The 16,759-nt window shown below is 46.5% G+C and overlaps 1 protein-coding gene across 2 annotated transcripts in view; it reads left to right on the forward strand.

Moving 5' to 3' along the window:
- Galnt17 (polypeptide N-acetylgalactosaminyltransferase 17) overlaps positions 1-16,759 on the forward strand; it is a 422,314-nt gene that overhangs the window by 385,866 nt on the left and 19,689 nt on the right. For both annotated transcript variants that reach the window (XM_075977683.1, XM_075977693.1), the window contains 3 exons: positions 5,296-5,481; positions 11,762-11,899; positions 15,411-15,506. In XM_075977683.1, coding sequence (XP_075833798.1) covers positions 5,296-5,481; positions 11,762-11,899; positions 15,411-15,506 — 420 coding nt within the window. The remainder of the gene's footprint in view (positions 1-5,295; positions 5,482-11,761; positions 11,900-15,410; positions 15,507-16,759) is intronic.

Raw genomic sequence — 16,759 nt, forward strand, 5'->3', positions numbered from 1 at the left:
ATGTAAATACCAGCTTCCAAGTCCCAGCATACACTCTCAAAGCTGTGGCCTTTGGCGTTGAAGATGGAATTAACAATAATTCACTCTCCTGTGGCTGAGCACAGATTATCTATAATTACACTCTAACAGCTGCTTTCTAATCCTCAGCAAAATGCACACTAAATGGCGGTAGAAGGGACGATAATATGCATAGATAGGAAAGCGAATACAATGTCATCACCCACCTGCCTTCCGGAGACTTCCATGTGAAGGTGTTAAGGCAGCTTGCAGCCCTTTCCCGACATTTGCTGTAGCGTTCGGCACTGAGGAACCGGTGAAGGTTGTGGGCTCTGTCAGTGGGCTCCTTGTTCTCTCACCTTCCTGGCCCTGGCAGCATTTCACTCAGAATTCTGGCCCTCATAAACCCTATGGTGTAGGGTTCCATGACGGAAGGCAAATTGTTGTAAGTTTACCATCAGGTTCTGGGAACACAAAGAGCAATGAAATGCTTCGTGTTGCTGTAGGGGAAGGGAGGAGGGTCTGTTTGGATGGACGCCCTAGTTACTCTTGTGCGGCTGTGATAAAAATACCTGGACAAGGGCTGGAGCGGTGGCTCAGCGGCTGAGAGCATATACTTCTCTTTCGGAGAACCTGAGTTTGTTTCCCGCAACCCATGTTAGGTGGCTCACGACCAACTGTAAATCTAGATCCAGGCAATCTGATAACCATCCGCTCACCTCTGCCCAAGCACACAGACACACATAAATATTAAAGTTAATTTTTCAAAATAGCATAAAAAGAGCAGTCTAGGGAAGTATTTTGACTTACATGTAGAGAAACATTCCACCATGGTGGCTAAGTCAAAGCCACAAGGCACGTGGCAGGCAAAGTCGGGAAGAAGAAAGCAGTGAAGGCATGTGTTCAGCTCACGTTCTTTGTCATTGTTCCCTGGCCCATGGTCAAGATGCATCTTCCATACATCAGCTGAGCCCATCAGGACCATCGCTCACAGACAATCTCAGAGCTAACCTTAGTCTAGAGCAGTGGTTCTCAAGCTTCCTAATGCTGCAACTCCTTAACGCAGTTCCGCATGTTGCGGTGACCCCCCACACATACCACACACACCCTAAAATTACTTTCATTGCTGCTTCATAACTGCAATTTTGCTACTGTTATGAAACAGAAAGTAAATATCTGATATACAGGGTATCTGATATGCGGCCCCTCTGAAAGGGTCATTCACCCCCCCCCCCCCCGAAGGAGTCGCGACCCACAGGTTGAGAACCACTGAACTAAATGATGCCTCAGGCATGCCAGGAGGCTTATCTCTCACGTGATTCTGGATCCCATGAAGATGGCAATTATTAAGCATCACAGTGTGGATTCGAGTTCCGAGCAATATCAATAATGGTTTTATGTTTTTGTGTCCAAAATGAAAAAAAAATGTACTAGAGATACACAGTTAAAAGTAGGAATAGAGATGGTTTATTAAGAAAAGGGATCCAGGCCAGTGAGATACTAAGATTGTAAGGACACTTGCTAACAAGCCTAATGCCCTGAGAACAGTCTCCGGAACTCAGATGGTCGAAGGAGAAAATCAACACCCACGAGCCATCCCCTGACCTCCACCTGTACTGTGGGACATGTGTAAGGACACACGCATGCACGCACACACACACACACACACACACACACACACACACAATAATTTTTAAAGTCAATGGTACTCCCGAAGCTGAAGGTGGTCTATCAGGATGGACAGAGGGTATCCACTTAAACATGCTGGTCCAGGAGGCGCAAGACTCATTTCCTTCAGAGCTGCCTCTCCAGTGGGCTTTTCTCAAACACTCTGATCCTCATAGCTCAGGTGGGAAAGAGATTCCAGTCTCTGCCAACTGCTTCTTTCGTGGGCTGATCTTAAAGTTTTATTATACTTTATTGACTCTGCATGTGTGCACAAGTCCCACAGTGTGTGCGGGGGTCAGTGGACAACTTGTGGAGTCAATTTTCCCCCTCGGCCTGTGGGTCGCAGGGAATGGAACTCCTGTACACAAATGCCGTCAGCTACTGAGCCATCTTTTCAATCCTTCGTATGTTAATAATCTTGATGCTGTTGTCCCCGGTCTCCACCACAGCACAAAGAGAAGAAGGGATTTGAAGCAGGAACGGGATTGTAGGCGGGAGAGAAGGAGGGAATGGAACAAAAATGAAGGGATTTGAGGAAAGAGGAAGACAGAGCAAATAGGACTTAAACATGCATAAAGATTACATGGGATTTTAACTGGTAATAAGTTCAGGCCAGTATGATTCTCCTCTCTCTCATATAGCTTGTCTTTTAAATACAAAAGCAACAAAAATAAAAAAAAAGAAGAAAAAGAAACCCTTTCAGTCCCTGGTCTCTGCTCAATGAATCTGGCTGCTTTCAATAATGCCTTTCTTTCCTCCTTGGAATCTCATGTCACTTACCAAGGTTCATTTTAATTCCTCAGCCTGTGCGAAGAGAAATGGCTTGCATCGACCCAACCGGCAGTAGAATCTAGATGTTTAGGGGTTCTCGCCGCTGCAGTACTTAAATTGAGATATGTCTCAAGATTTGCATTTGTAAATCCTGTTTCTGAGAAACTGTAATAAATAAAGCCCCAGATTGAAATTGAATTTTTGTAAAAAGGAACGTAGGAGGAAAGCTACGGCGCATCCATCCAGGTGTGGAAGAGAAGATGCGTTTAAACGGGTCCAGGGGAGACACAAAATACTGGGGGTCATTACCAGTGGCAGGGACTGGGATTGGCAAGTGTTCCCAAGGAGTCCCGAAGAAGAAAGGATGAACAAAACAAACTATTTTCTTAGCCAGATACCTAGTTATTTTTTTAGTCATATTTTACCAAAGTATAGAAGGCTAAAATTTACCTAGACTTAGATGACCCAATGGGATTATCTGTTCATGAGTTTTGCATTGAGAGATCCATCGATGTTACTTTCTATTGTTATTGTTACTAGTGTGTTGTTGTTTTGTCCATGGCCCAGGACCTGGTGCAGACGATGCAGCCGCTTTACCGCCAAGCCCCACCCCAGCACTGAGGGGATCGCAGGCAGGTGTTCTGCTACTGAAATACACCCCAGCCCTCTTACATTTTACTTTGAGGAAGTCTCACTAAGTTGCCCAAACAGTACTTGGAACTTGCTGTGACCTCTCTGCCTCCATCTCCCAAGTACCTAGGAAGAATAAAGTGTGCTGCTAGGCCCCGCTTGCTGTTGCTTTGATCCGTAGAGATGAATTTAGATGGATTTCAGAGTGACCTTATCATGGACACAGACGACATTTGGGAGAGACGGTCCTCAGATTTCAGAAGTGCACACCCTTAAGGGAAGGAGGAGAAAGCCCTGTGTGTGTCAACAGCCTCAGAGACCATCTTTAGGGCTAGTGTGTGAATGAAGAACCTGAAGAAGGTGGGGTGAGCCCCACACTGTTCCCAAAGTCTCAGTAGACTGTTGTAAAGTCAGTGACATCCTGTGTGTCGCACAAACACCAAGAATGTCACACAGGCTGGGCATAGGGCTCAGTGCTAGAACACTCACCTAGCCTGCACAGGGCCCCAGGTTCCATCTCTCACACCTCCAAGAGATGAGGTGTTCATTACAACCTGAAGCCCTTCACTATTACTTAGTTCCAGGAAATGAATGAACCCCCCCACACACACACACACACTCACCTTTCCTTAAGAACTGAGCGTGATATTCTTTATAAGTTTAATTTTGTGTGTGTGCTTGTGTTTATGTTCATGTATGTGCCTATGGGTGTGGAGGCCAGAAGACAACCTTGGGGTGTCCACCAGATGTTGTCACCTCTTTTGTGGGACAGAGTCTCTCAGTGGCTGGAGCTAAGCAAGGAGGCTGGGCTGGCTGGCCAGTGAACACAGGGGCTCCTCCTGCCCCCCACCTCCCCATAGTTGGGATTGCAAGCACAAGCTGTCAGGCCTGGCTACCCAGGGCTGAACTCTGCTATTCATTCTTGCATGGCAAGTACTTTCCCAACTCAACAACTAGCCCCAACCCTTACATTTATTAATTCCTTAAAAAGACATATTTTTACTGTTTTTATTTATGTATTCACATGTATTCATATATGAGTGAATACCACTTTTGTGCAAGTGCCCACAGAAGCCAGAAGAGAAACACACACACACACACACACCACAAAGAAAAAAGGGGGAATGAGAGAGATGACATCAGAGGAACCACAGCCAAGTTCTCCCAAAGGCCTGAGCTAATAACAACAACAATGTAGCCGAAGGAGAAATTGGACAAGCCAGACATATTGAAATGTATTAGTTACTTTTTCATCGCTGTCACCAAGTACCTGACAAGAATCAACTTTAAGAAGGGAGGGTTTATTGTGAGTCACAGGTCAGGGATTCAGTCCATCGTGGCGGGAAGGCGTGGCGGCAGGAACATGAGGCAGCTGGTCATGTTGCTTCCTCAGTAAGGAAGTAGAGATGAATGCTGGTGCTTGGCCACTTTCTCCTCTTTATCCAGCCCAGGACCCCAGCCCATGCAATGGTGTCACCCATGTTCAAGGTTAAGCCTCTCTTCCTCAGTCAACCCAGTCTAGAAACTCCCTTACAGCCATGCCCATGGGTTTGTCTTCTAGATGACTCTAGGTCCATTCAAACTGACGGTTGTATTAAATGTCCTAGTGAGCTTTGACTGTCAACTTGCTGCAGCTTAGAGTCTGTGAGAGTAGAAGCATCAACTGAATAATTGCCTAGATGAGACTGGGGGATTGTTAATGTAGGAGGGTCCAGTCCACTGTGGGTGGCACCATTCCCTAGGCAGGTGGTCCTGGGTTATATAAGAAAGCTATCTAAGCTTGACCCTGTGAGTGCACCAATAAGCAGTATTCCGTGTTTCCTACCTTCAAGTTCTTTTTTTAAAATATTTTTATGGTTTTTATAACTTTATTTTATGTGCATTGTGTGAAGGTGTCAGATCCCCTGAAACTGGATCTTTAGACAGTTGTGAGCTGCCATGTGGGGTGCTGGGAATTGAACCTGGGTCCTCTGGGAAAGCAGTCAGTGCTCTTAACCACTGAGCCATCTCTCCAGCCCTGCTTTCAAGTTCTTGCTAAAGTTCCTGTCCTGACTTCTCTCAGTGATAGGCTGTGACCTGGAAGTGTAAGCCAGATGCACCCTTTACTCCTTCAGTCGCTTGGTCAGAGTGTTTTATCACAGCAATCGAGAGGAAACTAGGACCTGTGCTAAATGTGTTCAATCACTCTGGGATATCCTCTGCTGCACTGATCAAGTCTCTTGCCTCCAGGTGTGGCTCTGTGGCGGCAGCATGGAGGTCCTTCCGTGCTCGCGGGTGGCTCACATCGAGCGGAAGAAGAAACCCTACAACAGCAACATCGGCTTCTACACCAAGAGGAACGCGCTCCGGGTAGCCGAGGTCTGGATGGACGACTACAAGTCTCATGTGTACATAGCGTGGAATCTGCCTCTGGAGGTAGGAGCAGGCGCCTTTCCCTGTCAACCTAGCCCTATCAGCTTGGCACTCAGGCAGACCACAGATCTCCTTAAATAAGCCAACGGTTCTTCCACTGCCAAGGCTAACAGACGCCTGCGTGTTAGATCCTCTTAGCACCAGGGCAGCAATAGGAAGGCATCAATCCACTTACAAAGACGGACAGGTCTTGTTGCTGTGTTAATCCAAATCTGCCAGCGACAAGCCCTTACTGAAAGCTGTGACTCTTGCTTCCAACCTTACCTCTCTCATACATTCTGCCTGTGGCTCCAGGAAAATCCCTGGCTACTACAGGCTCTCAGCAGGCACCCCATGGCTGTGCCCACCTGCATCTGAATCCCACCTCTGCCTCTTGATGGATGAAATCGTTGCTGACCACTTCTCAGAGAGTAACAGTAAAATGGGATGTTGCCAGGTCTTCCTTCCCGTTTCAGTAGGCGGCAACAGAGCAAGAGTACAGTTGAATGTGTACAAGGTTTGAGTGAAAGATAAACACGTATAAATTGTATCATTGTTACAGCTCCCCTCTCCCCAGTACCTGTGGTTGAACCTCGGGCTTCTGTATGCTAGGAAAGCACCCTTCAGCCCCTCCCTGGGGGATTCTAGGCAGGGGCTCTACCACTGAGCCAAACCCCAGCCCCTCACTGGGGGATTCTAGGCAGGGATTCTACCACTACACCACACCCAGCCCCTCACTGGGGGATTCTAGGCAGGGACTGAGTCACACCCCAGCCCCTCACTGGGGGATTCTAGGTAGGTGCTCTACCACTGAGCCACACCCCAGCCCCTCACTGAGGGATTCTAGAAAGGTGCTCTACCACTGAGCCACATGCCAGCTCCTCACTGGGGATTCTAGGCAGGTGCTCTACCACTGAGCCACACCCCAGCCCCTCACTGAGGGATTCTAGAAAGGTGCTCTACCACTGAGCCACACCCCAGCCCCTCACTGGGGGATTCTAGAAAGGTGCTCTACCACTGAGCCACACCCCAGCCCCTCACTGGGGGATTCTAGAAAGGTGCTCTACCACTGAGCCACATGCCAGCCCCTCACTGGGGATTCTAGGCAGGTGCTCTACCACTGAGCCACACCCCAGCCCCTCACTGAGGGATTCTAGGCAGGGGCTCTACCACTGAGCTACACCCCAGCCTCTCACTGGGGAATTCTATAGAGGGGCTCTACCACTGAGCCATGACCTCTGCCCCTGGTCCTGGGGAATTCTAGAGAGATGCTCTACCTCTGAGCCATACCTCCAACAACTGTTTTTCATTTTGAGACAGGGTTCCACTAAATTGCTCAGGTTGGCCTTGAATCCCTCACCAGGCCAGGCTAATCTTGAACTTTTGACCTTCCCACCTCAGCCTCCCAAGTAGCTAAACTGACACTGTACCCCCATCCCACCTCACATTACAGGTGTTGAACTCCATCCTGAAGAGTTGCTTCCCCCTCCTTTCGCACTGCATCATCATTGAACGTGTATTGCCTTTACATATGTTTATCTTACTCTTATTTACATAGGGGAAAGGATGCGACAGTGGCATTGTATGGAGGTCAGAGAACAGCTTGTGCAAGAGGGCTCTCTCCTTCCACCAGGCTGGTCCTGAGGTGGACCAGGGGTCATCAAGCTTGGCAGAAAGCCCTTCTACACACTGAGTCATCTTGCCAGCCCAAGCTTTCACATATCCCTGTTATGTAATGTTAGGTAACCTTTGATGAGCCCTCAGTCCATCCCAGATGCTTGATGAATTTCTTATTTACAACAGCTCGTTTAACCTCACGACAATGAAGAATTCTGCCTAGATTTTCTACATCTGTAGAACATTAATTGTTCAGTTGTTCATACTCACCCCACAGAGCCCCAGTGGCAAACAAAAGAAGCACAGAATAGCGCTTAGGCTGTCTTAAACAGTCTGTAAATGCGCTGTTCTGCCCATTTTACAGACAAGAGACTTGGTAGTTTGGAAGTCTCGTGGCACTTGTTTAAGGTCTTACACAAAGCTCAAGAGCAAGAATGTGAGCTCAGGGTCGGAGAGATGTCTCAGTGGTTAAGAGTGCTGCAGCCCTGCATAAGACCAGACAGAGTCTAGTTCCCGGTGCCCATTTCAGGTAGCTCTTAATCACCTGTTATTCCAGCTCCAGAGGATCTGTTGCCCTCTTCTGGCCACCGGGGGCATTGCACTCATGTACATATTGTCACATACATACATACACATTAACTAGGAGTAAATTTTCTTAAATAAGGAATATGAGAATATTTACTCAAATTATCAGGCAAGGGAGTGAACTCATACCCCTGGTGAGTCAGCGTTAGGTTATTTATGTTTTCTAGAGAAAACTCTAGAATGATAAGTTTTATCTGTCTTACGGGTTACTATTCCTTTTCTAGAATAAAACACCCAACAAAAGCAACTTATGGAAAGATCTTGTCAATGTTTTGTCTGTTTCTTCAAGGCAGGATTTCTCTGTGTAGCCCCCAGTTGTTTTAGAACTCACTTTGTAGACCAGACTGGCCTCAAACTCACAGACACGCCTGCCTCTGCCCCTGGGTGCTGGGATTAAAAGTGTGCACCACCACATCTACTTTAGAACGTTTACTGTGGCTCAAGAATGTAAGGGTCTAGTCCATCACGTTGGGGAAGGCATGGTGTCAGGAGCCTGTGGCAGCTGGTCACGTGGCATCCACAGTCAGGAAGCAGAGAGAGATAGATGCCGGTGCTCAGCTCACTGTTTCCTTGGTATTCATTATGGAACTCCAGCACATTGGATGAAGCTATCCACGTTCAGAGTGGGTCTTCCTTCCTCAAGTGAACCCAGTCTAGAGACTCCCTCACTGACATGCCCAGAAGTGCTGTTCTAGATCCTGTCAACCTGACAGTCAATGTTAGCTGTCACTCTTCAAGTCACAAGAGCCGAGTTCTGGTCACTCTTGCCCAGTGCCGTGTCCTACAATCCCTGCTTGGCCCTGGGGTGCTTGGAAGGAAGTTTTAAAGACTAGAACTCATACACAGGACTGAGCACCCCGGTGAATACCTCTTGAACACCGTGTTCAAAATAACAGACTTGGGAGAATTTGGTTTTCACTTGAAGGATGTTCAGCCAATAAAAGTTATACAAATTATTCTGTGGTCCAGAAAAAAATTCTAAATCTTCTTTTGGGGGAAGCATTGAGGCTGTCTCATTATGAAATGAGCCCTGGATGGTTGGGAACTAAATCCTAAATCTGAACTGAAATAAAAACACATCTGGTCCTAAGGCATTCTCTTCATCTTTCTTTTACTTCCTTCCTCCTTCCCTCTCTCCCTCCCTTCCTTCCTTTCTCCTCTTTCCCATACTTACTTCTCCTCCCTTCCATCTGTACCTTCTTCCCCTCCTCCCACCTCTTTCTGTGCTTTGACAAGATCTCACTGAACAGCCCAGGCTAGTCTCAAATTGTGACGCTCTTCTCTCAGCTTCCCGATACTGGGATGACAGGCCTGTGCCACACTCCCAGCCTAAGCACTGGGACAGATGAAACACATGCACACTGTAGATGCTGCCCCCCCACACATACAGACTATGACCAAGTTTTATTTATAATAACTTACATAATAAGAGACCAACAGCAATGTCTAATAACAAGATAGCATGATCAGAACAAAATCCTTTGATGAAATTTACTTCAAATTTATAAATTGTTTGCTTCTGGAATTTTCCATTTGGAATCTTTGGACTGTGATTGATCATAGGTAAGTGAAGTCAAACAACATGGAAGAAGAGTTGGTTGGCTGGTTCCAGATCACTAGGCCATAATTATGAATGTTATCTTGCCATGTTTTAACAAATTACTCATTTCAGCCAAGTGTATAATCCCTACACTGGAGAAATGGAGGCACCAGGATCAGGAGTTCAAGGTCATTCATTGACCTTGACGTACAGACAGTTTGAAACTAGCTTAGACTACTTGAGATCCTGTATTTAAAAAGGGGGGAGAAGGAGGGAAAGAAGGAGGAGGAGGAGAAGAGAAGAAGAAAAAGGGCCATTTTCTGCTAAGTATGTTGGCACCAACCTGTATTGGATGAATACAGAGGAGATGAATCAGGGAGGGTTATGAGGTCAAGGCTAGCATGGTCTATATTTTATGAGGTTATGACTCAAACAATCAGACTAATAAATTAATCATGGAAAGTATATTCAAGCAAAGAGCTACATATTGTTTTCAGGCTTGCCTTGAAGTATTCATAAGTATGATATTTAAAGAATTTTTCTAGAGATTGTTCCATGGGTAAAAAAGCACTTTTACTGTGGCAGAATGAGGACCTGAGTTCAAATCCCCAGCATCTATGTAGAGCCAGCCATAGCCACTCATGAGGACCTGAGTTCAAATCCCCAGCATCTATGTAGAGCCAGCCATAGCCACTCATGAGGACCTGAGTTCAAATCCCCAGCATCTATGTAGAGCCAGCCATAGCCACTCATGCCTGGAACCCCAGCATTGAGGGGAGGAGACAGGCAGATCCTGCAGTTATTTTGGCCAGTGGGCTTCAGCTTCAGAGAGATTATGTGTCAACACAAGAACAGAAAGATGAGGTTGAGAATGATAGAGAAAGACAACCAGTGTTCTGCTGTTGGCCCTGCATATGATGTATAGGCACACAAACCACACACACACACACACACACACACACACAACAACAACAACATAAATATACCCTACACAATATAAACACACCAGCATCTATATACACACACAAATACACACATACTTAAATACATTCACAGACAAACACACCCCTACACACAGACATATACATGTATACACACCCACTTAAAATCCTTATCTGAGGACTGAAGAAACCTTGATAGAGTTACCACTTAGCTGTTCTCAGTGCCCCCAAATCCCACCTGACTTCCCTTCCCAGCCTGGCCGGTGTCCTTTGACTCACAGTCGTCTTGGGGCTGAGACCGAGGCTCATATTTCAGATACTTTATTTCCCCTGTCATCATCCAGCAACCCATTACAGGTTCATTTCAATAAAAGCAGAGTGAATTATTCATCAGAACATCATCACACGGAAAATTATTTTCTCCTCTGCATATAATGAGCTTCGCAGAGTGCCCACAAAGAGGGACGTCACGCGCAAGGGAAAGACGAAGGAGCCTAGACACATTTATTTTCTTGTCACCCAAAAACAATTCCTGCAATAATTGTCTTGGATAATCACCCAGGGCCTGTGAAATAGAAGAATCCCAGAGGGTGGGTTGTTGCTATCCTTTGTGTCCTGGGGTCCTTAACCCCGGGGGTGATAAATATGGAGACCTGTCTAGAGATGTCTGTCCAGTCTTCCTACATGTGCTCCATGGGACAGGTATATAATCTCCAGCTTAGGTTTAAGAGACACGGCGCATCTGCTGAGGCCAGCCTTCTGAGCACTACTGGGCCCTGGGCAGGGGATGTAGCTTAGTCGATTGGGTGTACGCTAGAACACACAAAGCCCTGGCTTCTTTCATTTATGCCGCATAAACCAGGTGTGGTGGTGCACACTTGTAATCTCAGCACTTCAGAGGTGAAGGCAGGAGTTCGAAGCCATCCTTAGCTATATAGCAAGCTCTAGGCTAGCCTGAGCTACTACACAGGACCCTATGCAATGGTTGGTTTTTAATGTCAACTTGAGACAGTCTGGGAAGAGAGTCTTAATGGGGTGATTGTCTAGATCGGGTTTGCTTACAGGTATGTCTGTGGGGGGGCTGTCTTGATTTTTAATGGAGGTAGAAGACCCACCCTGGAAGTGGGTTGTGTCATTTCCTGGACTGGACCGTGGACTATGTAAGAGGGAAGAGAGCTAGCTGAGGCACCATGGACTGTGTAAGAGGGAAGAGAGCTAGCTGAGGCACCATGGACTGTGTAAGAGGGAAGAGAGCTAGCTGAGGCACCGTGGACTGTGTAAGAGGGAAGAGAGCTAGTTGAAGCAGCAGGGATGCATTGTTTTCTTTGCTCTGTGGATGTGACTGGCTGCTGAGTCCCTGCCTTGACTTTCCCCCAAATAAAGAATGATAGCCTGGAGTTATAAGCCAGATAAGCCCTTTCCTTGCCCAAGCTGCTTTTGGTCAGGGTGTTTTATCACAGCAATAGAAATAAAGCTATAACACTCCTCAAAAAAGAAAACCCAAAAACCAGTACAGGCTCCGCTCCAAATCTCCTAGATTCCTCTCTAAAAGTAACTCTGTCGGCACAAGCCCCTGGCTGGCATTCCATGCTACTAATGCCCTTTGTCTCTTTGCTTGCAGAATCCAGGGATCGATATAGGTGACGTCTCGGAAAGAAAAGCATTAAGGAAGAGTTTGAAGTGTAAGAATTTCCAGTGGTACTTGGACCACGTCTACCCGGAAATGAGGAGATACAATAATACTATTGCTTATGGGGAGGTAAGGTGGACCACACTCGAGGGACAGCAGAGCCTTCCTCCCTTCCTCTCCTCGGTGATGCCTGGAGGTCCAAGGCTCAGGCAGGGATGGGTCTGTGGTTGTCTTCTCTGCCCAAGAGATGATGGTTTTGAGATGTTTGGACACTGAGGGCTTCTGGGCCATGTAAGTAGAGACACTGAGCAGGAAGCTGGACACAGCAAGAGCCAGGGAGCAGAGGATATGGCTCAGTGGTAGGGCACTGGTTTAGCATGCTCTGCTTGATTCCCTGGGTTAAATCCCCAGCGACAGACAGACAGACAGACACATACACAATTGTGTGTGTGTGTGTGTGTGTGTGTGTGTGTGTGTGTGTGTGTGAGAGAGAGAGAGAGAGAGAGAGAGAGAGAGAGAGAGAGAGGCAGGAAGCTGGGTGTGATCTACATACCTATAATCCTAGCAAATAAGGACACTGAGGCAGGATTGCCATGAGCATGGGTTATATATTGAGTTTCAGGCCAGTTTAGATTATTTAACATGACCCTATCTCAAAAGAGGGGAGGCTGGTGTGAAACTAGAGTTTCTATTCCTCACTGTTGGGGGCTGGCACCAAGTAGTAATAAAGAGAAGAAGAGGAAGGGAGGAAGGAAGGAAGGAAGGAAGGAAGGAAGGAAGGAAGGAAAAAAGGAAGGAAGGAAGAAAGAAAGAAAGGAAAGGAAAGATGGAATTCTCAGATTTTCTGTTTTGAGGCATTTAACATTCCGAAACAGTTGGGCATGTTAACACATGCCTTTAATACCAGCATTTAGGAGCAGAAGCAGAGAATCAAGAGTTCACAACCTCAGCTACATAGTGAATTTGAGGCTAGCACTAGCCACACAAGACTGTACCATCCTAGACAAACTCAACAACGACAAAAACATGTCTTTTGCGCTAAAGGCTAGACTCCCGTTCTAGTAAGTTGTTGCCAGTCACCTGGCTCCTCCCAGATTTCATTTCTTAGTGTATAAAAGCGAGTGGAATGAAATGGGGGTGCTGGGCAGAACGATGAGCCCGGTGTGTAGGGTCTGTAGACCCACAGACAACATGTGGCAGTCATTGTTAATGCATGCTAACATTCCCCTCCCTTCTCCGAAATAAAAGGGTTTGAAGGAAGATCAAGTGTGAAGGAGACATCAGAAAATGAGCAGGGATTTGTCTTAGTTGTGTAAACGGCTTAGCTCTTTGTAAAAGAAGCCATGGCTGGGGAGGTGGCACAGTCAGCGGAGCACTGACCCCACACATGTGGAACCCTGGGTTCCATCCCCTGCGCTGCATACACCAGCATCACACGACTGTAATCAGTTTGAGGTTATTGCCGGCTGCATTGTGAGGTCAAGGTTGACCTAGGCTACAGGAGATCCTGTCTCAAAGCCTCCCCCCAAAATAAAGATATGAAAACAGTCATAAAGCCATGGAGATAAATCTGACATATCCAAATGGAGATGGGCTCTCTAAGAGTGAAAGCTGTAGGAGGAACAGCAGAGAAAACAGATAATTGATCTGAGCTCATAAAGAAATATAACCCACACTCCAAATGTGGAAATGTTCTGCCAAGCTGAAAATTTATACATCACAAATCTTACAAATGAACAGTAATTTATGTAGTAGTAGTGAGTGAGCCCTACAATTCAATTTAAATAAAATAATTGATTTAAATAACAAAAAAATCCCCCAAAGAAAAATTGACCAGCTGTCTTAGTTATTTTTCCCAGTGCTGTGAGGAGACACCATGAACAAGACAACTTAGAAAGGAAAGCATTTGTCAGGCAGTGGTGGCACACGCCTGTAATGCCAGCACTCAGAAGACAGAGACAGGTGGACTTCTAAGTTTGAGGCCACCCTGGTCTACAGATTGAGTTCCAGGACAGCCAGAGCTACACAGGGAAACCCTGACTTGAAAAACAAAAAATATAAAGCAAACAAGAGAAAGAGGAAAAAGAAGAGAGATCATTTCATTGGGGGCTTGCATACAGTTTCAGAGGGTAAGTCCATGACATTGAAGAGGAAAAAGAGGATGTTTAAACCAGCCCATCACACTCTGACCCTGGGCTGTTGTCACAGGACAGACTGCAGAGAGACACAGCCGCAGCTGTTGCCCATGGCAGACCTATAAACTGTTTGGGTGGGGATTTGAGAGTTTTGTTTTTAAAGATTTATTTATATTATTTTATCTATTTGCATACACGCAAGTAAGTGTGTGCAGGTGCCTTCAGAGCCAGAGAGAATCAGATATGGGTGTCCTGGAACTGTAGTTATCAAAGGTTGTGAGCTACCTGATGTGGTTGCTGGAAAGCAAACCCAGGTCCCTTGAAAGAGCGGTGTGTGCTCTCAAATGCAGAGCCATCGCTCCAAGCCCTAGCAGTTTTTTCATAAATACCATTTTCACAATATTCTTGTGATAACTTCATAATTAGAAGGAAAATATTTTTTAAAAATCCAAGATTGACGATGAAAAGTTGGGGTTAGAGAGGCTAGGGAGATGGTTCATTTGGTGAAGTGATTGCCTGAGTTCGATCCCCAGAACTCATGTAAACAAACAAGATCAAACATAGGGCATGGTGGTGCGTACTTTTAATCCTTGCAGCACTGGGGAGGCTGAGACAGGAAAATCCCTGGAGCTCAATGGTCTAGTTTAAGTGGCGAGCTCCGGGTAGTTAGAAACCTGGTCTCAGTAAATATCACCTGATATAGTCCTCTGGTGTCCACAGGAATGTGCACATACATGTGCACCTGCACATTCATGAACAGCACATGCAGAGTTCTCTGATATCTTCTTGTTAAAGATTTATGTGCTTTTATTTTATATGTATGAGTGTTTCCATGCATGCCTGTGTACCATGTGCATGCAGTGCCTGCAATGGCCAGAAGAGGGCACTGTAGATCCTCTGGAACTGCAGTTATAGATGGTTGCTATCTGTTCTGTGGGTGCTGAGAGCCAAAGCTGAGTCCTCTGCAAGACTTACAAGTGCTCTTAACTGACAAATCATCTCTCCAGCCCCTGTCTCCTTAAAAAAGATTATTTTTTTATGTGCATATGTGTTTGTGTGGGAGTGGGTACATGCATGTGAGTGCAGTGCCTGTGGAGACCAGAAGAGGGCAGCAGGTATCCTAGGCTGGAGTTACAAGTGGTTGTGAGCCATCAGACTTATATTCTGGGAACTAAACTCAGGCCCTCATTAAGAGTGGCTAATGCTCCTAACCACTAAGCTATTGCTCTAGTCCCCTGACATGTCCCTTGATGTAGGAGATGGCAGAGGGTCAGGGGTGGAGGTCAGGCTTTCCAGGACCCAGACACGGGGCTCACACCCAAGACACCCACTGCATGGCTGTGGGACTTATTGGCTCACAGATTCAAGCACCAATCTTTACTTGGAAGGACTGTGCGTGGCTGCTCTATCATGAAATCACAGCCAAGGGACGGTCAAGGTGGTGGCTGGGAAAATGCATTTCTCCTAGATGGTTTCTGATGGGTACATTTCATCTCCTCCTGCAGCTCCGTAACAATAAAGCCAAGGACGTCTGCCTGGATCAGGGGCCACTGGAGAACCACACGGCAATCCTGTACCCATGCCACGGCTGGGGACCACAGGTAGGACCACATGTCTGACCAGGAAGTAAAATCAACAACCCCAGGCTCATAGGACTTCTGGAAACATCTCTTTGGGAATCACCAAAGAGACAGCCCTCTGGGTGTGTCTGTGAGGGAAGTTCTAGAATGGGGTAGTTGGGTTTGAAGGCACACACAGGAATGTGGACAGCACCATTCCATGAGTCGGGAGTCCCAGGATGAGTAAACTGGAGAAAGTGAGCTGAGCACCAGCATCCATCTCCCTCCCCTTCCTGACTGTGGATGTGACATGACCAGCTGCCGCAGGCTCCTGCCACTGTGCCCTCACCATCATGATGGGCTGCACCCTCAAACTTCGAGCCACAGTAAACCCCTCCATTCTTCTTCCCTTCCTTCAGCTGCTCTTGTCAAGCGCTCTGTAATGGCAGTGCTAAGAGTAACTACATATCTAGTCACATCCATACACATGTCCAGGAGGTCGATGTGTCAATGTGTATGTTACAGATAGAAAAGAAAACTATGATAAACTTTAGAGTCATTTGCTAACAGAGAGAGATGTACCATATTGTGTCATTCAAATCAAAATTACCTACCTACAACCATGAAGAAACAACAAGGACCCTTCTTAATTATTTTTGTTTTTCAAGACAGGGTTCCTCTGGAGACCCTTTAAAAATATGTGTGTGTTTGTGTGTGTGTGTCTGTGTGTTTTTTAGTATGAGCACCAGGGCCTGCAATGCCCAGGGAGGTCAGGAGAGGGCATCAGCTCCCTTGAACTTAGAGTTAAAGGCAGTTCTTAGTTGCACAACATGGGTGCTTGGAATTGAACCTGGGTTCTCTGCAAAAGTAGCAAACACTCGTGTCTACTAAACCAGCTCTTCAGCCCCACAGAGACCCTTCTGAGAAGCCAGCTGCCATGCCCACCCTGAAAGTCCTTCCCTACTTTGTTGGGTAAATACTAGTACAAGGGCAGAGCCCTCACTAAGAAAGAAGTGTTCTCAGGCTGTCATAGAACACATAAGGCAGCTTGAAAGGGGACAAAATGAAGAGGCTGAATAAATAAATCCCCCTTGATAACTTGGCGTGAGAAAGCAGAGAAAAAGCATGTGTGTGCGCGTGTGTGTGCGCGCGCGTGTGCGCGTATGTACGCGTGTGTGTGCGCGCATGCATGCTACCTCTAAGGGCTTGGCAAAACTTCCCAAAGAACAGGGAGGAAATACATACCCAAACACCATTAGACTTGGCTTTCACAGACAGACTAAATGTTCTGTCAG

The sequence above is a fragment of the Microtus pennsylvanicus genome, chromosome 1 (genome assembly GCF_037038515.1).
Source record: "Microtus pennsylvanicus isolate mMicPen1 chromosome 1, mMicPen1.hap1, whole genome shotgun sequence".
Taxonomy (NCBI): domain Eukaryota; kingdom Metazoa; phylum Chordata; class Mammalia; order Rodentia; family Cricetidae; genus Microtus; species Microtus pennsylvanicus.